Genomic DNA, 20,713 nt, shown 5'->3' with positions numbered 1-20,713 from the left:
GCACCACCCCCCAGCCCGCCCCGCGTCCTTCAGGAGAGCCGGAAACGCTCCTACCCCCACCTCGCTTCTGCACGGCCGCGAGAACGCACCTGTCCAGCCCCCTGTTCGCTCCGCCCACTCAGCGCGCGCGGGAGCGCGCGCGGGAGCAGCTCCAACTTTTTCAATTTGCCGCCATCTTTACGGCGGCCGACTTCCCAGCCTGCCTCGCGTCCAGGGAGGCGGAGCTCAGGTCTCTGAAAAGGGGACGGGGGGCGGGGGACGGGGGCCGGCGGGACGGGATGCGGCCGGCAGATGGCGAAGGAGGGGCGGGAGGAGGCGGCCACTGTCGAGGGGCGGGGCGTCCCGCCGAGAGTCTGGGTGCGGTGCGGTTTTCTTTTTTCTTGTGTCCCACTTTATTCCCTGAGCCACAGGGAATCCGTTTTCTGGTACTTCTCTGTTCTAAAGTCTGCCTGCCTTAGACAAACACATTTGGAAAATAGAAGTGCAACCACAAGGATGTGCAGACCCTATCAGAATAAAATCGTAGAACCTTACCAGTCATCTGGTATAATTTCCACATTTTCCAGATGAGGTCCGGGGAATGAGGTGATGCGCCCAAAAGCACACTACAAATTGGAGTCACCAGTAGGTCTGCTATTTTGCCACTAAACCAATCTGCTGGTAAGAACTTTGTAGCACAGCTAGAATGTAAACTGTGTTTTTTTGGGTTTGTTTTTTTTGTTGTTGTTGAGACGGAGCCTTGCTCTGTCGCCCAGGCTGGAGTGCCAGTGGCGTGATCTCGGCTCACTGCAAGCTCTGCCTCCCGGGTTCACGCCGTTCTCCTGCCTCAGCCTCCCGAGTAGCTGGGACTACAGGCGCCAGCCACCACACCTGGCTAATTTTTGTATTTTTAGTAGAGACGGGGTTTCACCATGGTCTGGATCTCCTGACCTCGTGATCCGCCCACCTCGGCCTCCCAAAGTGCTGGGATTACAGGCGTGAGCCACCGCGCCCAGCCAGAATGTAAACTGTTAACAAAGAGAACCAGTATTTGTCTCAACTAATTTTTTTTTTTTTTGAGACAGAGCTGAGTTTCACTCTGTCGCCCAGGCTGGAGTGCAGTGGTGAGATCTCGGCTCACGGCAACCTCTGCCTCCTGGGTTCAAGCGATTCTCCTGCCTCAGCCTCCCAAGTAGCTGGGATTACAGGCATGCACCACCACGCCCAGCTAATTTTGTATTTTTAGTAGAGACAGGGTTTCTCCATGTTGAGGCTGGTCTCGAACTCCTGACCTCAAGTGATCCACCTGCCTTGGCCTCCCAAAGTGCTGGGATTACTGGTGTGAGCCACCGCGCCCGGCCTAATAATTCTTTATATTAAACTTTTCTTTACTGTGTTTCTGTCTCCTGACTGGGCCTATGTTATACTGATATTCAAAAGAAATACTTGGTCTCTAGACCTCTCCAAAGGCATGAGTATTCCATTCTCTGCAAGATAAAGCAGAGATAGTGGAAACACCCTTTCAATCTGCCTTCTGCAATAATCCAGCTTGCCACATTTACACACACAAATGATGTAGCGCATCTGGTTGTCATTATTTTCCCACCATTCACAGAACAAAGGCCTGATATTTAAAGTCTTCCACCATCTTCCACAAATGCATATTTATCACTCCATAATACAGTAAACAACACTACTAAAACTTCTCTTAGCCTAACTCTGGATGTGCTGACTTCCTCAGGCTGTTCTTATCCATCAGAATACCTTTGCCCTGTCTTTGCATACACAGGTTCATGCTTCAAGTAAAAATCCACTGGCTAATGATCAGATGGTGATAACTGGGAATAAAGACAATAAAATGAGAAAAGCAAAAAGGCTGTTAGCTTGCTATAACAAGGGAGTCAGTCACCACCATTTGTATTTGGATGAGACTCAATGTCAGGCAGAGGAGTGGGTAAGCTTTATAGTGAAAAAAGGGAAGCCTCCAGGGATGTCCTCATTTGAGGCTGTTGGCCTGGGGAAGCAAGAGGCAGGGCATCCCAAGTGATTGGTTAGGGGCACATATTTGTCTTTCTCTGGTTGCTCCTAAGCTGGAAGCAGGGCCAAAAACTAGGAAAGCTGCCAGTTTTTTTTTTATTGACAAATAATTTTTTGTTTCTTTTGTATTTTTAGAGATAAAGTCTCACTCTGTCCTTCAGGTTAGAGTGCAGTGATGCAGTCATGGCTCACTGAAGCTTCAACTTCCTGGGCTCAAGCAATCCTCCCATCTCAGCCTCCCAAGTAGCTGGGACTACAAGGACGCATCACCAAGCCTGGCTAATTTTAGTATATTTTTGTTGAGACAAGGTCACACTATGTTGCCCAGGCTGGTCTCAAACTCCTAGGCTCAAGCAATCCTCCCTCCTCAGCCTCCCAAAGTGCTGGGATTATAGGCATGAGCCATCGCACCCAGCTAACACATAATAATTGTACATATTTATGAGGAACATGTGATTTGTGTGTGTGTGTGTGAGACAGAGTCTCACTCTGTCACCCAGGCTGGAGTGCAGTGGCATGATTTCAGCTCACTGCAACCTCTGCCTCCCAGGTTCAAGCAATTCTCCTGCCTCAGCTTCCCAAGTAGCTGGGATTACAGGCATGCACCACCACACCAGGCTAATTTTTTTTTTTTTTTGAGACAGAGTCTTCCTCTGTATTGCCCAGGCTGTAGTGCAGTGGTGCAATCTCAGCTCACTGCAACATCCACCCCCAAGTTTCAAGCGATTCTCCTGCCTCCAGAGTAGCTGGAATTACAGGCGCCCACTACCACGCCTGGCTAATTTTTGTATTTTTAGTAGAGACAGGGTTTCACCATGTTGCCCAGGCTGGTCTCGAACTCCTGGCCTCATGTGATCTGTCCATCTTAGCCTCCCAAAGTTCTGAGATTACAGGCATGAGCCACTGCACCCGGCCAAAATACATGTGATATTTTGATACATGCATATGATGTGTAATAATAAAATCAGGGTATTTAGGATATTCATCACCTGAACACTTATTTCTTTGTGTTGGGGACATTTCAGATCTCTCCTAGCTATTCTGAAATATACAGTACATTGTTGTTAACTATAGTCATCTTACTCTGCTATGGAACATTAGAATTTAGGCTGGGTGTGGTGGCTCAAACCCGTAATCCAAGCACTTGGAGAGGCTAAGCTGGGAAGATCACTTGAACCCAGGAATTGGAGACCAGCCTGGGCAATATAGTGAGATCCTTTTTCTACAAAAAATACAAAAATTAGCTGGGCATAGTGGTGTGCACCTGTGGTCCCAGCTACTCAGGGGCCTGAAGTGGAGTCCTTGAGCCCAGGAGGTCGAGGCTGCAGTGAGCTGTCATTGCACCACTGCACTCCAGCCTGGGCAACAAGCAAGATCTGTCTCACACACACACACACACACACACACACACACACACCCCACATGAGAAATTATTGCTTCTATTTAGCTGTATGTTTGTACACGCTAACCAACCTCTCTTCAGCCCCCTACTTTCCCCCAACACACACCCTTCCCAGCCTCTGGTGTCTATCATCCCAGTCTCTATCTCAATGAGATGAATATTTGTTTAGCTCCCGCATATGAGTGAGTAAATGCAATACTTGTCTTTGTTTTTTTGTTTAAAAAAAAATTTACAGGGATGAGGTCACTATGTTGCCCAGGCTGGTCTCCAACTCCTAGTTTCAAGCCATCCTCCGACCTCAGCCTCCCAAGTATTGGGATTACAGGCTTACATAGTGACCTCTAGCTCTATTTATGTTGCTGCAAATGACATTTTCATTTTTTTTCTTATGGCCAAATAGTATTCTATTGTGTATATATACTAATTTTTTTTGACATGAGGTCTCACTCTGTCACCCAGGCTGGAGTGCAGTGGTATGATCACTGCTCACTACAGCCTTGATCTCATAGACTCAAGAGATCCTCCCACCTCAGCCTCCCCAGTAGCTGGAACCACAGGTGTCTGCTATCACACCTGGCTAATTTTTTTACTTTTTGTAGAGATGAGGTCTCTATGTTGCCCAGGCTGCTCTCAAATTCCTGGGCTCAAGCAATCCTCGCGGCTCAGCCTCCCAAAGTGCTGGGATTATAGGCTTGAGTCACCACGCTCAACCTTATTTTTTTGTCTTTTATTTTTTTTTTTACAGACAGGGTTTCCCTCTGTTACCCAGGCTGGAGTGCAGTGGCGTGATCTTAACTCACCGCAGCCTTGAACTCCTGGGCTCAATGGATCCTCCCACCGCAGCCTCCTAAGTAGCTGAGACTGCAGGTGCGCCAACATCCTTATTTTTTGCCTTTTTGATAATAACCATTCTAAATGGGGTGAAATGGTATCTCATTGTGGTTTTGATTTGCATTTCCCTGATGACTCATGATATTGAGTATTTTTTTATATGTACCTATTTGTTATTTGTACATCTTCTTTTGAGAAATGTCTACTCAGATTCTTCGCCCACTTTTTAATGGATTATTTGTGGTTTTTTGCTGTCAAGTTGTTTGAGTTCCTTGTATATTCTGGATATTAGTCCCTTGCCGCATGAATAGTTTGCAAATATTTTCTCCCATTCTAAAGGTTGTCTTTTCACTCAGTTGATTGTTTCCATTGCTGTGCAGAAGCTTTTTAGTTTCGCTTAATATAGTCCCATTTGTCTATTTTTGGTTTTGTTGCCTATGCTTTTGAAATTTTAGCCATAAAATCTTTGCCTCATTCAATGTCTTGAAGCATTTCCCCTATGTTTTCTTCTAGTAGTTTTGTAGTTTCAGGTCTTATGTTTAAGTCTTTAATCCATTTTGAGTTGATTTTTGTATCTGGTGAGAGATAGGGTGCCAGTTATTAATTAAGTCCTAGGCTTTGGGGGCTGTTAGAAAAGTTACTCCTGGATTGTCACTAGAGATAACACCTGGCTTCCTGCAAGTATGACTTACAGCAGGCTTGTTTCCTGGGCTGGTTGCTGTAGATAACGAACTGGTTTCCTGAGGAGGTTTCTGCAGGTTGTCAGTCAGAGTTCTAGTTGTACAAATGGTCCAGCCATTGTCTATTTGTATATTCAGTCTCTCATAACAGACACCAATGAGACAATTATAACATAAAACAATCTTTTCTTTCTCTCCAGGTCACACCTTGGCTGTAAAGTGTCCTAACAGCCACCTACTTATGATTACTGCTTTCTTACCAATAACCTCCCCAGCCTGTTGTGTGACTCCTACATCTTGAACAAAAGCGACCAAGGTACCCAATTACTAAACTGCCCACACTTCATGAAAGCAACTTTATAGCCATGATACTCACTTCCCCTTGTCCCCTCTTCAGAATTACTCAGGGCCAGCCCAAACCTTACAAAGTCCCCTTCCTATTCCCTCGTAATGAGAAGCAGCCCTTCTTCCTCTGGGGTGCTCTCCCTGGTCATGGTAGGTTAATAAACCCAAATCTTTTTGCCCAACTAATTTTTGTATTTTAGTAGAGATGGGGTTTCACCATGTTGGCCAGGATGGTTTCAATCTCTTGACCTCGTGATCTGCCTGCTTCGGCCTCCCAAAGTGCTGGGGTTACAGGTGTGAGCCACCGCACCTGGCTTAAACCCAAGTCTTTTAGACTGCTGGTGAATTTGGCTGTTGAGCTTTGTGACCCAGCTCAATAATCACATCTTCCACTAAATTTCTGGATGCAATTTTTCCCTCCTCTAGTTTCCAGATAACTGTATCTGTATGTCTGTGATGCTAGAGTTAACCAGGTTTAGGACATTTCCTCTACTAGAATAAGCTCCTTTGAAGGTACGGACTATGTGGGATTCCTCCTTGTATCTGAAATAAACTCTAATAAGGGAAATTATGTACACTGAGCCAGACTGAGGTGGAGGGGCACTGGCAACATTACCTGAACATAGTTTCTCATAGATGCTTCCCAGCTAGGCCCTGTTCAGGTAATGTTTCCCTGGTTTTAAGAAAACCCCTAAACACTGAAAATTTACACTTAATTGGCCTATTCAAAGACAGTGTTCCCAGATTTGCATTTTTGCTAGATTTCAGCCAATTTTTTTTTTTTTTTTTTGAGACAGGGTCTCACTCTGTCACCCAGGCTAGAATGCAGTGGAACCATCTCGACTCACTGCACCCTCAACCTCCCAGGCTCCAGCTATCCTCCCACCTCAGCCTCCCAAGTAGCTGGGACTACAGATGCACGCCACCACACTGGCTAATTTTTGTATTTTTTGTAGAGACAGGGTTTCACCATGTTGCCCAGGCTGGTCTTGAACGCATGGACTCAAGCAATCCATCTGTCTTGGCCTCCCAAAGTGCTGGGATTACAGGCATGAGCCACTGTGCCCAGCCTTCCAGCCAATTTTTTTTCTTTTTTGAGACAGAGTCTTGCTCTATTGCCCAGGCTGGAGTGCAGTGGCATGATCTTGGCTCACTGCAACCTCCACCTCCTGGGTTCAAGCGACTCCTGCCTCAGCCTCCCGAGTAGCTAGGATTACAGGCATGCGCCACCACGCCCAGCCAATTTTTGTATTTTTAGTAGAGACAGGGTTTCACCATGTTGGCCAGGTTGGTCTCAAACTCCTGACCTCAGGTGATCCAGCAGCCTCGGCCTCGCAGAGTGTCGGGATCACAGGTGTGAGCCACTGCAGCCAGCCAACCAGCCAATTTTTTTAAGTGAATCTTTTCACTGGTCTCGAAACTGACTGCAGTTGTTTTCTTATTGTGCCTCTCAGCCATCTGTCCTTGAGTCTATCAATTGTCTCCCTCATATGAGAAATAGCTTGCAAATAACTAACTAGATGTCTCTGATTTTTGTTTGTTTGTTTGTTTTGAGACAGAGTCTCGCTCTGTGGCCCAGGCTGGAGTGCAGTAGCACAATCTTGGCTCACTGCAACCTCTGCCTCCTGGGTTCAAGCGATTCTTCTGCCTCAGCCTCCCGAGTAGCTGGGACTACAGGCGTGTGCCACCACGCCCTGCTAATTTTCGTATTTTTAGTAGAGACAGGGTTTCATCATATTGGCCTGGCTGGTCTCGAACTCCTGACCTCATTCATGATCCACCCGCTTTGGCATCCCAAAGTGTTGGGATTACAGGCATGAACCACCGCGCCTGGCCTTCTCTGAGTTATTCTTTGACGTATGACATGCAACACTTTGACTGTTGTGCACATGATAAAACCATATAGACTTCATTAGTGAAGGAAAGACACTTTAGAGTTGATTAGAGTGAACTATCAGTGAATTTTAATATCCAGTTTCCAGGCCTATAAATCATGAAGGACCAAATCAACTCTGGATCAGAATGACCCCTCAGAAATACAGCCACACTGTGTGGCCTCCAACGGAAGCAACCTTGCAAGTTCCATTTTGACATCTCATTAGCTAACACTGTTTATTCTTCTAGAGCCAAATTGCTAATTTTCTTTTCAGGCATACATCTGTAGGAGACCAGAATATGCCACCCCAAAATATGCCTCCTTGGCATAAGGATTATTTTGAGCTAGTAATTTTGAGAAACAGAAGCTATAAAAACAGCATAAGCTACCCCTTTGAAAGAGAAATTCACCCCGGCCACCACCCCGTCTGGGAAGTGAGGAGCGTCTCTGCCTGGCCGCCCATCGTCTGGGATGTGAGGAGCCCCTCTGCCCGGCCGCCCAGTCTGGGAAGTGAGGAGCGCCTCTTCCCGGCCGCCATCCCGTCTAGGAAGTGAGGAGCGTCTCTGCCCGGCCGCCCATCGTCTGAGATGTGGGGAGCGCCTCTGCCCCGACTCCCCGTCTGGGAAGTGAGGAGCGCCTCTGCCCGGCCGCGACCCCGTCTGGGATCTGAGGAGTGTCTCTGCCCGACCGCCACTCCGTCTGGGAGGTGAGGAGCGTCTCTGCCCAGCCGCCCCGTCTGAGAAGTGAGGAGCCCTTCCGCCCGGCAGCCACCCCGTCCGGGAGGTGGGGGGCAGCCCCCGCCCGGCCAGCCGCCGCGTCCGGGAGGTGGGGGACAGCCCCCACCCGGCAGCCGCCCCATCCAGGAGGTGGGGGGGCGCCTCTGCCCGGCCGCCGCCCCGTCCGAGAGGTGGGGGGCGCCTCTGCCCAGCTGCCCCGTCTGGGAAGTGAGGAGCCCCTCTGCCCGGCCGCCACCCCGTCTGGGAGGTGTGCCCAACAGCTCATTGAGAACGGGCCATGATGACGATGGCGGTTTTGTCGAGTAGAAAAGGGGGGAAATGTGGGGAAAGGAAGGAGAGATCAGATTGTTGCTGTGTCTGTGTGGAGAGAAGTAGATACAGGAGACTCCATTTTGTTATGTACTAAGAAAAATTCTTCTGCCTTGGGATGCTGTTAATCTATAACCTTACCCCCAACCCCATGCTCTCTGAAACATGTGCTGTGTCCACTCAGGGTTAAATGGATTAAGGGCGGTGCAAGATGTGCTTTGTTAAACAGATGCTTGAAGGCAGCATGCTTGTTAAGAGTCATCACCACTCCCTAATCTCAAGTACCCAGGGACACAAACACTGGAAGGCCGCAGGGACCTCTGCCTAGGAAAACCAGAGACCCTTGTTCACATGTTTATCTGCTGACCTTCCCTCCACTATTGTCCTATGACCCTGCCAAATCCCCCTCTCCGAGAAACACCCAAGAATGATCAATAAATACTAAAAAAAAAAAAAAAGAGAAATTCACAGTCTTAAAAGAAATCGCTCTTTGTAAGGGTGTCTCCCTCTCTGTACCAGGAAGAGAAAGATGACTCTAAATCACCAGAGACCCTTGTCAATGGAGAAGGCAGCAACTTGTTTTCTGTGCTTCTCCGGGTCTTTTTCCCAAAACTGGCCTTCCTCACTCCCTTCTTTGTTTTTAGCTGAAGATGGTACTTAAACCTGAATTCTAAGCCACTCCTTTGAGAATTACTCATTTTCTTGGGCATCTCACATGTACATGCAAAGTATACATGTTAATATAGCTCCATTTGTTTTTCTCTTGTTAATCTTTTGGGCTGGGCATGGTGGCTCCCACCTATAATCCCAACATCTTGGGAGGCCAAGGCAAGAGGATTGCTTGAACCCAGGAGCTGGAGATCAGCCTGGGCAACATGACAGGAGCCCGTCTCTACGAAATAAAAAATTAAAAAATTAGGGCCAGGCGCAGTGGCTCACACTTGTAATCCCAGCACTTTGGGAAGCCGAGGCAGGTGGATCACAATGTCAGGAGTTCAAGACCAGAGTGGCCAAGATGGTGAAACCCCCGCCTCTACTAAAAATACAAAAATTAGCCAGGCATGGTGGCAAGTGCCTGTAATCCCAGCTACTCGGGTGGCTGAGGCAGGAGAATTGCTTGAACCCGGGTGGCAGAGGTTGCAGTGAGCCGAGATCATGCCACTGCACTCCAGCCTGGGTGACAGAGCAAGACTCTGTCTCAAAAATAAATAAATAAATAGCCAGGTGTTGTGGCAAGCTCCTGTAGTCCCAGTTACTTGGGAGGCTGAGATGGGAGGATCACTTGAGCCTGGGGGTGTGGAGGTTGCAGTGAGCCATGATAGCACCACTGTGCTCTAGCCTGGGAGACACAGTGAGACCCTGTCTCAAAAAAAAAAAATCTATCTTTTGTTACAAGGACTCTAGCTGAGAATTTAGAAGGGTAGCAAGAAAATTCATCTTTCCTCCCCTAAATATGCTACTGATAGAGGCAGGAGACAGCCAAATGCCATCCAGGTCATTATGCACAGGGGGCTTGCCTAAACATGCCTACAGTGAAAAATTCTATCCCTTAACACATGTGCAGTAAGGGAAATAAATCAGTGTGGAGTGGCTCAGATTAGAGGCCTACATGTGCACTGGGGAAATGGGGTGGAGCCACCAGGAATTCATGCTTTATGCAGGGGAGGAGCCGGGCTTCTTCAGCTCCAGTATGGTGGCCTGATATTCAGTCTGTGGAGTGGGAGCCTGTTGACAGGACCGCCTCTTTGCTAAGGGCTTTCTTTTCACTTAATACTTTCTGACCCTTCAATGTGTCCATGTGCCTAATTTTTCCTGATCGGGAGACAAGAGCCCAGATTTTAGCTGAACTAAGAAGAAAAATATCGTGCGTCACTAGTTGGCCTGGAAGAACAATGGAATTACTCATTTGAGATGTGGGTTTGAAGAAAGTTATTTTTAGTATTCTGATAAGCAGTTAAAATACTGCTGTCATGTTTCTCTCTTTGTGCCAGTCTCATGTAGTTTCCCAGCAAAATCACAATTAAACTGATAATGTGATTTTTATGTTTTGGCATCCTTTCAGATTTTGTTTTTTTTGTTTTGTTTTTGAGACGGGGTCTGGGTGTGTCACCCAAGCTGGAATGCATTGGCATAATCACAGCTCATTGCAGCCTCAACCTCTGGGGCTCAAGTGATCTTCCCACCCCCTCAGCCTCCTGAGTAGCTGGGACTATCAGCGGACGCCACCATGACTGGCTAATTTTTAAACTTTTTGTAGAGACGGGTTTTGTGATGTTGCTCAAGCTGGTCTTGAACTCCTGGGCTAAAGCAATCCTCCTGTCTGAGCCTCCTGAAGTGCTGGGATTACAGGCCATGATGTCTGGCCTCTAATTACTTTGATAATAAGTAAGCATCTCCCCTTCTCTTTTTTTTCTGAGACAGGGTCTCACTCTGTTGCCCAGGCTGGATGCAATGGCACAAACTTGGCTTTGCCTCCTGGGTTCAAGCAACCTCTGCCTCCCAGGTTCAAGCAATTCTCCTGCCTCAGCCTCCCAAGTAGCTGGGATCACAGGCGTTGTGCTACCACGCCCGGCTAATTTTTTGTATTTTTAGTAGAGATGGCGTTTCACCATGTTGGCCAGCCTGCTCTTGAACTCCTAACCTGCCTTCCAAAGTACTGGGATTACAGGTGTGAGCCACCACGCCTGGCTCTTTGTTGTTTGTTTTTGAGCCAGAGTCTGGCTCTGTCACCCAGGCTGGAGTACAGTGGCGCCATCTCGGCTTACTGCAACCTCCGCCTCCTGAGTTCAAGCGATTCCCCTGCCTCAGCCTCCTGAGTAGCTGGGACCACAGGCATGCACTACCACACCCAGCTAATTTTTGTATTTTTAGTAGAGACGGGGTTTCACCATGTTGGCCACGCTGGTCTTGAACTCCTGACCTCAGGTGATCCGCTCACCTCAGCCTCCCAAAGTGCTGGGAATAGAGGTGTGAGCCACCGCGCCTGGCCGCATCCCCCACTTCTCTAGTGAATTTTTTTGGGTTATCACTGTGTTAAAAAGCTCTTCTCTTTCAGTCCCTTGGGAGAGCCCACTTTCTTCGGTAACACACCTTCTCTGGCCCTTCGTAGCTATTTACTTTCCCAGTACTCTTTCATCATCTTGAAACCACCATTGCAAAATTATAACTGAGACAGTGACAGAGATCTGACCGAACCAACTCCATCTTGCTTCTAACTTCCAAGCTGTCCTTGTTCATTCCTGAGTGTAGGCTGAACTGACTTTGGGAGGAACTTAGTTTATAGTTTAAAAGAAAGACAATAATAGGCCTTTCCCAAAACAAACCCCCATCTTGCCTGGGGACCAGAATGCCTTTGTAGGAGTAACAAATTAGCCAAAAGATTAGAAATTATGATTTAGGAGTCATGCAGCTAGAGGCTACAGGATTCTGACCCTCCCCAAATTGCTCCTGAGAATAACATCACTGAAGTCTAAGATCAGTGCTTGAGATATTTTGCAGACCTGGCACTGGATGGATCAGCTGGCACCACCCAGATCGATAAACTGGCTCATCAGATCTTGTGGCCCCCACCCAGGAACTGACTCAAGCACAAGACAGCTTCAATTCCCTATGATTTCATCTCTGACCCGATCAATCAGCACTCCTGACTCACTGGATGCCACCCACCCTCCAAATTATCCTTAAAAACTGTGACCTCCAAATGCTTGGGGAGACTCATTTGAGTAATAAAAAAAAGTCCCAGTTTCCCACACAGCTGGCTCTGCATGAATTATTCTTTCTCTATTGCAATTCACCTGTCTTGATAAATTGGTTCTGCCTAGGCAGCAGGCAAGGTGAACCTGTTGGGCCATTACAATCTCATAGCAGTGGCAGAATGGACAGACCAGTGAACCCTGTGCTAGGACAACCTGCACCAGGCCCTGGCTGTTGTAGGGGGTCTTTTTTTTTTTTTTTTTTTTTGAGATGGAGTTTCACTCTTGTTGTCCAGGCTAGAGTGCAATGGCGCGATCTTGGCTCACCGCAACCTCTGCCCCCTGGGTTCAAGCAATTCTCCTGCCTCAGCCTCCCAAGTAGCTGGGATTACAGGCAGGCACCACCACGCCCGGCTCATTTTGTATTTTTAGTAGAGACCGGGTTTCTCCATGTCGGTCAGGCTAGTCCCAAATTCCTGACCTCAGATGATCCACCCGCCTCCCCGCCTCGGCCTCCCAAAGTGCTGGGATGACAGGCATAAGCCACCGCGCCCAGCCTGTTGTAGGAGGTCTTGAACAAACCACTTAACTTGTTTGGGTGGGGCTTAGTTTCCATGTTAGTAATCTGGAAGTAACAGTTCTGCCTTATCTGTCTGTTAGGGTTTTGACACTTAGTGAAGTATGGGATTTGTATATTGTAAAGTGATTGAATGTATTTACTAGGTGCAATACATAAAATACGAGTTTCAAGCACTGCTCTGCTTTTACTTATACAACCACGTTCTCACTTTTCTAGCCTGATCATTCAAGACCCTTGAACACATCGTCCTTATCTCCCACTCCTCATTGAGACCCTTCCAGAACACTACAAACTTGTAATACTTAGCTGTATCACCAGCAAACCATGTCCTTCCCAATTTCAGGACCTTTCAATGTGCTTTCCTCTGCCTGGGGGTGGGTAGGGGGTGGAGGGTAGTTTCCTCCCAACCCATGAAACCTCTCCACAAAGGTAGAAGAGACAGAAAACCATTATTGAATAAGTATTAAACCAGATTGTGATGCTGTACATCACATGCAACCTGCTAAAGGCAACACAAAGACAGAAACTCACTTTTTCTATGCAGCTAAGTAGAGATAGCCCATCACATTATGTAGGTTTTGCAATTTGGAGTCAGGTGCCAAGTTAAGCCTTTGTCCTCCTAAGAAGCTGGACTCTTGGCCCTTTCGTCCCTTAACAATTGCATTTTTTTCTTTCTTTGTTCTTGAGACAGAGTCTCGCTCTGTCTCCAGGCTGGAGTGCAGTGGCGCTATGTCGGCTCACTGCAACCTCCGCCTCCCGGGTTCAAGCGATTCTCCTGCCTCAGCCTCCCGAGTAGCTGGGACTACAGGCACGCTTCACCATGCCCAGCTAATTTTTGTATTTTTAGTAGGGACAGAGTCTCACCATGTTGGCCACGATGGTCTCGATCTCTTGATCTTGTGATCCGCCTGCCTCAGCCTCCCGAAGTGCTGGGATTGCAGGCGTGAGCCACCGCACCCAGCGAACAATTACACTTCAAGGAGATGGCTCCCAAGAAACATTCCTGAGTTGAACCTGGCCATATAAGAAAAAGACTTGAGTACATTTGGAAAGGAGAGAGGCTGAAATTTTGAAAGAAAAAGGGAGGGGGATGGTTTCTCGTCCCTTATTTTCCTCAGGGAAAATTAAACCCTATGTATAATTTGTATTTGCCCATCCACTTGCATCACCTTTCCCACATGCTCCCACAGGCAGGCTCCTGTTCATTCCCAAGGCTCCCTGTCCACATCGTGCTTGGATTCCGCCCGGCCCCGCCTGTGCGGCCGCACCAGGAAGGCACCACCCATTAGGGGCTCAGCGCGCCCCTCCAGGCCACGCCGTCAGGCCCCCGTCGTTTTAGCTGTAGGGGCAGATTACGTAACTCCAGCCTTCTGGTCACTAAAGGAGGGTAACAAAGGGCGGTCGAGAGACTCCACTGAGTTGACACGCAGAGGCAGCCTCAGGACCCTAAACTCTACGCCCCAGCACACCCTACCAAGCGAGCGCCCGCGGCCGCGTGACGTCATCTACCCCAAACGCTGTGGCCCCGGCCACGCACGGCTTCGGGGCGGGACTACGCGGTGACGTCGAGGTGCGCGGCGCAGCGCGTGGCGTCAGTCTTGGCTGGCAGACCTGTACTCCGTACTCGGTAGTCGCAGCGGCGCGGTCTTCGGCAGTCTGGTCATCCACCGCCATCCTGGGCCCCACGTGTTGCCTGACCATTCCTGAGCCCAGGTGGGGGTCCTGGGGGATTGGGTTCAGTGGCGGGCGGCGTGGGAGGCTGGGCCGCAGTGAGTGGGGGCACCAGTGGTTCTTGGAGACCAAGCCTTCACTACACGTGCTACTTCCTCTCAAGAGGCGGTTGAGCGCGTTCGGAACATTTTACCCGAAGGAGACTCGGGGATTACGTGATGAGTAACCTCGTGCTTCTCTTTCAGCAGAGAAGTGGGGCTTCTCCTGCATGACCCGGGTGGACCCCAGTAGGTGGGATGGGACGTGTGGTCAGGAGGGACCTCACCGAAAGGCATGGGGTGGCGTGTAGACCTGCCGCAAGAGAGGCTGTAGAGTGGGCCAGGCGTTGCAAGGAGCTAGAGCTGGATAATGGTTCAGAGGCACAAGCTGAAGCTAACTGCGTTTGGAGCTAACTGCATTTGTTCCCTTCTAGGTGGGAGCCGTGGCTGAGGTGATGGTCTCAAAGTGGAAGAGCTTACTGTCACAGCAACTCCTTTGCAAGATGCCCCGGTAAATCACGTTGCAGAGACCCCAACTCTGCCTTCCTGGAACTAGGCCTGCGTTTTCTCTGAACCATTATTTCATGGGGAAAATGAAATCTACTTCATGTGCCTGGTCTACTTACTCCTTCAGAAGTGATTTCTGAGCCGTAAGATACATGAGAAAAAAATGAAGGGGAAAAGGCAGTATTTATATTAACTACATGATGATAAGGATGTTTCTGGTCACAGTGAAAAGCCATGCTAGAATTGTAGTGTCATAGAATAATGTGGAATTTTAGTTCGTGTTGTCTGATCTATTTAATAATTTAATAAGACACCTTCCCTTCTTCCTCAGCCAGAAAGGATCTTTCCCTGAGAGTCATCAGTAGCTCTGGGCTCCTGGAACCAAGCTCAGGTGCCTAGTTGAACTCTGGTCTCTTCCCACAGCCCCCAGCAGGGACTGGTGCTTAGTGAGAGTGGACTGCCAGATTCCTTGAGTGTGGGGGATTTGGGTGAATGAGGGTAGCAAGCCTCCAGCGTGCTTGGGTCTGCGGTGACCCTATGCATTCCTTCAGTGCTTGCTAGAACAGTTTTGAAACGGTTTGAGGCCTTGCCCTGCTCCATCCAGAGCAAGGTTATAGAAATTTCAGACAATGACTTCCTCCCTCCTGGATCTAGTGTGCTGGGCCTTGTATAGATCTGTGCCATCTAATGTGGTAGGCACTTGGCACGCATGAGTTCTATTTCATTTTCACACTAGCCACATTTCAGATGATCAGTAGCCACAGGTGGCCAGTGGCTACCATATTGGACCACACAGATTAGAGGGCATTTCTGTCGCTGTGGAAGTTGTTTTGGACAATGCTGGTGTGAAAGGTGAAGGGAATCCTGAGTGTTTGCTGCGCTCCAGGCTCAGTACAAATTTTATTTTATTATACACTTAAAGCAAAAGTCTTATAAAAGTTGAGGATGAAGCCAAGAGAGGTGGTAAGGGTAGGAGTTGAAACAGTGAAGAGGAATAACAGGGAAGAGTCCTGCCCTGAGAGACTCATGGAATAGGATATTTACAAGGCAAAGCAAAGAGAACCAAAGTCTCAGTTCTGCAGAGGAGCTGAGTGCCCCAGGAGCTAGTGGAGGGTGAGGTCAATGTGTGCTCATCTTAAAGGAAAAACTCATGGAAGAGGAAGGTGCTAATGTTGTTGAACACCTATTTTGCGCCAAACCTCTTAATTGTTTTAAATATCTGAGGTATCACCATGAGGTCGTTTTTAAGTTCAGTACAGATGAGGGGCCCAGGGTCAGAATTATGTGTCCAGGGTTGCCCAGCCACAAACCAGCAGATCAGGGTTTGATGCCAGGCCTCTCTAATCCTGCAGCCTGAGTGGAATATAGAAGCCGGTGGGAAGTTTGGATGGGAAGGAGATGGATGCCTTCAAGTTCTTGTCTTGGTGTTAGGTGTGTTAAAGGACTGGCTGGGATGAGAAGAGTGTTGCTGGCTTGAGCATAGCACGAGCAGCACAGCTCCTGTGTTCCTCTGGGTGGTGGGGTCACCTCTCTTAAAGGTAGAGGCTTCCAGCTGATTGTGTCTTTTCAGGCCAAGAATAGTTGCTGAACACCCCAGGCCTGCTGAGGTCCCTCCTTGAGTCTCATGTTCAAGCAGTCTTGTGAGTAAAGCACTGGCTACCCCTTTTCACTTACTATCTTTTCAAGCATGTTCTACCGCCTTGGAAGGTAAGAGGTTAGTACCTTCTTCTAGAGCAGAGGGCAGGCATTCTTGCTGTGCGTTGTGAAAGGGTAGAGTCCTGCGCTCCTTTCTTGTAGTAGTCCAATGGCCCATGCAGGTGCCTCTGACTCCCCTATGGGAACTGGGGCTTGGGAGGGTGGTGGAAAATGCTGATGCTCTGGCTATTGCTATTGTCTTGAATAATCAGTGGTCCCTTGTCCCTAATCGAGGAATTTTGTATTTTCTACCAGTGTCCATGAAACTGGGAGGCGACCGTGTTAGCTGCCACTTCCTGACAGCCACCTCTCACCAGTGGCTTCACTCTGTGTCCCTGACCCAGCACATGGCACAAGAGTGCCTGCCATCCCTCAGTGTTTCTACAGCAGCAATCCCGAGATGCCGGAGCTAGAGGGGACCTGACCTGAGAGAAGATACCTTCAGTGGCTGCCAGGCTGTTCCTTGGAACCTGTGCAGGGGTAAGTGTACAGGAAGGTCTGACCTGGCAAGTCACTTCACTCCTGTTTTATTTAGAGTCACCTGGCTAAGGAAAAGTTCAAAAACCGTCACCTTATTTTGACCTTCCCGTGTGGTAAGTCAGGTGATTGAATCCCAGAAAGGTTCATTGTCTTCAAGCTCACGATACTATTTTGGGACAAACAGTTGTCTAGTGTTTGGACTCATGAACCCTGATTCTTGAGGGTGGTATTTTACTGCTTTTGTGATTTGGTTTCAACATATATAGTCTTTTCTCCGGAGTTACCTTAGGTCAGTGGCCAGTGTTTCAGCCCCTGGAAAGGGCATGGGCTGCCACTGAGGTTGGTCACAGGCCTCTCAGCTCATGGTGGGAGTGGGTTCAGGAGTTGGTAAGTAGGGTTCAGTTCTGTTGTTGCCACCGATGGCAACAGGGGTTTGTAATAATCCCTAGTTGTGTCAATTATGTCACTTAATTTTCACAACAGGTCTCTGAAGTGTTTCTCATCTCATTTTTACAGATGAGGCCTGCCTGTGTTAATACACCTAGTGAGGAGTGGAGCTGAATTTGAATGCAAGCCTTGGCACCTTAATTGAGCAAGTTTGAAACCTCGCTTGTTGCCCTTCTGGAAGGAGTCAGGAATTTCCAGTTCTGGGCCTGGGCTGTGGGTCTGACAGACAGACCTCTGGCCCTAGGTTTGGGTGCCAGGTTCTCTTCTTCCAGAATGAGAAGCTTTGCCGTGCACCAGGACCTGGGCCCTTCTGGTATCTCCTGAATGAAAAACAAGGGATATTTAATAAATATGGATTTAAATATGTGATTTAGTCTTGCCTCTTCTTTACATATGCCAGATGCAAAGATAGGAAGACCCTGCGTCTTCTTGAAGGAGTTGTCCGCTAAGTCCAAGGGATCCCCAAGTATTTCACCATTCTCAATGCTCATGCTTGTAGATAGCCACTTGGAACTCTGATCATCTTACATGCATGTGCCACCAGTTTCAACTGACAGTGGCAAGCTGTGGTGAGAGTTCACAAGCCAAGGCCAACTGGCTGAGTTCTACAGTGAGGTGATGGTGCACAAAGGCACTGTCATCAGGAGCTTTACCTTGAGATCCTGAGTGGTTTCCAGGAACATTTGATGGTTGGCTCGATAAGACATTCTGTCTCATCAGATGGTCTTAGGTATTCACCTAAGCATTCAAACAAGTTACAGAAGTAATACCCTTAATATGTGTGATGTGCCCCAGGTTGGTGTTGGGGATGTTGTCAAGGAATGTTGCAGCAGGCCAGGCCAAGGCCTGACAAATAGAGCCAGTAAAGTACCAGTGACTTTTTTTTTTTCTTTGAGATGGAGTCTCTGTCATCCAGGCTGGAGTGCAGTGGCATGATCTCAGCTCACTGCAACATCTGCCTCCCGGATGAAGTGATTTTCCTGCCTCAGCCTCCCAAGTAGCTAGGATTACAGGCGCCCACCACCATGCCCAGCTAATTTTGTATTTTTAGTAGAGACGGGGTTTCACCATCTTGGCCAGGCGGTCTTGGAACTCCTGACCTCATGATACACCCACCTCAGCCTCCCAAAGTGCTAGGATTACAGGCGTGAGCCACCAGGCCCAGCATTTTTTTTTTTTTTTTTTTTTTTTTTGAGACGAAGTCTTGCTCTGTCGCCCAGGCTAGAGTACAGTGGCATGATAGCTCACTATAACCTCCACCTCCCGAGTTCAAGCGATTCTCCTGTCCCAGCCTCTTAAGTAGCTGGGATTACAGGCATATGCCACCATGCCTTAATTTTTGTATTTTTAGTAGACATGGGGTTTTACCATGTTGGTCAGGCTGGTCTCGAACTCCCTGACCTCAGGTGATCCACCTGTCTCAGTCTCCCAAGGTGCTGGGATTATAGGCGTGAGCCACCGCACCCAGCCTCCAGTGACTTACATCCAATTTACTACTGACAGTGAATGGAAAAGCACCCAAAGGGGCCTGCAACAGGAGGCACAGCATCTCCCCTTGTTGAGGAGCCAATTCTAGACTGCAGCTGAGCAGATTGTCTAGTCTGCAGCTATACCATGGGGGGAGTGGGGTACGAACCGGAAGTCTCACATCCCTGCTTAGAAAAAAATCCCAGGAGACAGTTAACTCCTGATAGCCTCCCAGAAGGATGGAGCGGGGAATGGAGCTGGCCTTATGGCAGCGCCTCCTAGGCCTCCACTGTCAGTTCCAGGAGGCTCAGCTGAGCTGTGTGGCCTGTGGCCTATGAGAGTATACCCCTAGGTAGAGCCATTCCCCTACAATTAGCCCAATGGTATCACCTCAGATGAGGTAAAAAAAAAAATTTTAAATAGAAATACTAAGTTATGGTACAGTTGTGTAGAGCCGAAAAAGCAACTCCCCTGAAAGGGGACATTTTTCTGGGGCTGGGGATTTGCTGCAAGGTCAGCACCAACAGAGCAAGCCTGGGATTTGAAGGTTGCAACGAGGAGGGTGAGGGCAAGGGACCTGCAGGTGCAGCCGTAGGAGCCCTGGTGGAGGCAGGCATTGTGAAACTGATCCAGATGAGATAATGAGAGTGAAACTCACCAGGGCCAGGATGGTTTCCTCAGCCCCTGCCAGGCTTGAGTTGGTGGTGGCCCCTCCTTGGTGTCCTTCCATTAGGAGCCTCTGCGTTTGTTCATCTACATGTTCTACCAGTCATACCCTGTAAGGAGCATGCCCTGGGGAAGCTGCAGATAGAGCTACCATTTGTCCTGCCTTCTGAGGACCAGGCCGTGACTCTGACTGACCGACTTTTCCCTGGGATTTGAGTAGGACCCACTGAATTCAGTGCTATAAGGGCCCAGAGGTCTGTTGACCCAGGAGGGAACTTCCTTTGTAGTGATGTCATCTCAGCCTCGGTTTTAATATATGTAAAATGAAAATAACAGTAACTCCTACATGTGTCATGAGAATCAAATGAGGCAATGCATGGCAAATTTGTGCAAACTACCAAGGAAGGACGCCCAGGGTCCCAGCAACCAGCAGCAGCTAAAGCAAGGGCGGGCAAACTCCTCCCACCAGCCAAATCTCTGAGCTAAGAGTGGTCTTGACATTTTTAAGTGGTTAGTGGTGGGGGAAATACCCAAAATAGTATGATTACGTGACAGATGAAAAGTTTGCGAAGTTCAGATTTCGGTGTCCTTAACGTTTTACTGGAATACAGCCATCTTGGTTCCACTGGTTGGCTTGACTCCCTGGGGGTTGGGGAAGTGAAACTTGAAAAGACAGATGAGCTGGCAAGAGTCTGGGTAAGAATTCCCAGACTTGAGTGTAGGTTTGGGAAACCCTTCAAAAGCACCAGCCCAAGAGCCTGGGGGTGGGGAGGAGGCCACACTTGTCAGAGTTCCGAAGGACTGACTTTGAATTTGCCCAAGAGGAGCCCCAGGTCCGGCCCAGGGTGGAGCCAGAGGCTGCCCACTTACAAATTTGGGGATTTTTCAGGCCAGTGGCCCCTTATCGCAGATGGTGCATGACTCAGTTTTATTAGGTACTTGAATAAGTACTTTCAGTTTTATCAGGAATGCATTTGCTTTAAGGTATTTGAGAGAAAAAAATAACCTTAACTTGCCTATCCATTACTTCAAAGTTTAAAAAATGGGATGACTGAAAGACAATAGTTAAACTAGTGCTCATGAGTACAACAAATCTCAAAGGCAGCACATGAATGACTGAAGTTTGGGAATTCTGGAGTCTGCCCTTTGACCTCCCTGTATGAGGGAAGGGGTGAAAGAGAAATGTCGCCAGTCTATTTGTAGGATGAGAGAGAACTGCATCCATTTGACCTTTGATGAGAGAATTGCCCCAGTGTTCCTAGAGGATGGGTGTG

General features: G+C 48.5%; 1 protein-coding gene, 2 long non-coding RNA genes and 1 other non-coding gene across 12 annotated transcripts in view; 3 read left to right on the top strand and 1 right to left on the bottom strand.

Moving 5' to 3' along the window:
* Window positions 1-14,005, bottom strand: part of CCM2 (CCM2 scaffold protein) — a 90,601-nt gene extending 76,596 nt beyond the window's left edge. Inside the window, exons 1-2 of one of the 8 annotated variants that reach the window (XM_055347796.2) lie at window positions 13,638-14,005; window positions 13,333-13,482 (exon numbers count right to left, since the gene is read on the bottom strand). In XM_055347796.2, the coding sequence (XP_055203771.1) occupies window positions 13,333-13,335 (3 nt within the window). In that variant the 5' untranslated portion in view covers window positions 13,336-13,482; window positions 13,638-14,005. The remainder of the gene's footprint in view (window positions 1-13,332; window positions 13,483-13,637) is intronic. The other 7 variants (XM_055347797.2, XM_055347802.2, XM_055347804.1 and 4 more) reach the window with 7 other exon arrangements.
* LOC129523865 (uncharacterized) lies at window positions 3,968-8,635 on the top strand. Its single transcript, XR_008667524.2, has 3 exons — window positions 3,968-4,285; window positions 5,130-5,245; window positions 7,425-8,635. It is a non-coding gene; the product is annotated as an uncharacterized lncRNA (long non-coding RNA).
* A 5-nt stretch (window positions 14,006-14,010) lies between the features above and the next one.
* LOC101153507 (uncharacterized) lies at window positions 14,011-17,675 on the top strand. Of its 2 annotated transcripts, XR_010134672.1 has the most exons (4): window positions 14,019-14,181; window positions 14,612-16,324; window positions 16,635-16,859; window positions 17,376-17,675. It is a non-coding gene; the product is annotated as an uncharacterized lncRNA (long non-coding RNA). The 2 variants fall into 2 exon arrangements; XR_010134673.1 differs by having other exon boundaries at window positions 14,011-14,181; window positions 14,612-16,859.
* LOC115935483 (small nucleolar RNA SNORA9) lies at window positions 15,184-15,316 on the top strand. Its single transcript, XR_004071108.1, has one exon. It is a non-coding gene; the product is annotated as a small nucleolar RNA SNORA9 (small nucleolar RNA).
* Window positions 17,676-20,713: the final 3,038 nt, after the last annotated feature.

This window comes from Gorilla gorilla, chromosome 6 (assembly GCF_029281585.2).
Source record: "Gorilla gorilla gorilla isolate KB3781 chromosome 6, NHGRI_mGorGor1-v2.1_pri, whole genome shotgun sequence".
In the NCBI taxonomy this organism is placed as follows: Eukaryota; Metazoa; Chordata; class Mammalia; order Primates; family Hominidae; genus Gorilla; species Gorilla gorilla.
The sequence above is the reverse complement of the archived record's forward strand: the minus strand, read 5'-3'. Positions and strand labels throughout refer to the sequence as shown.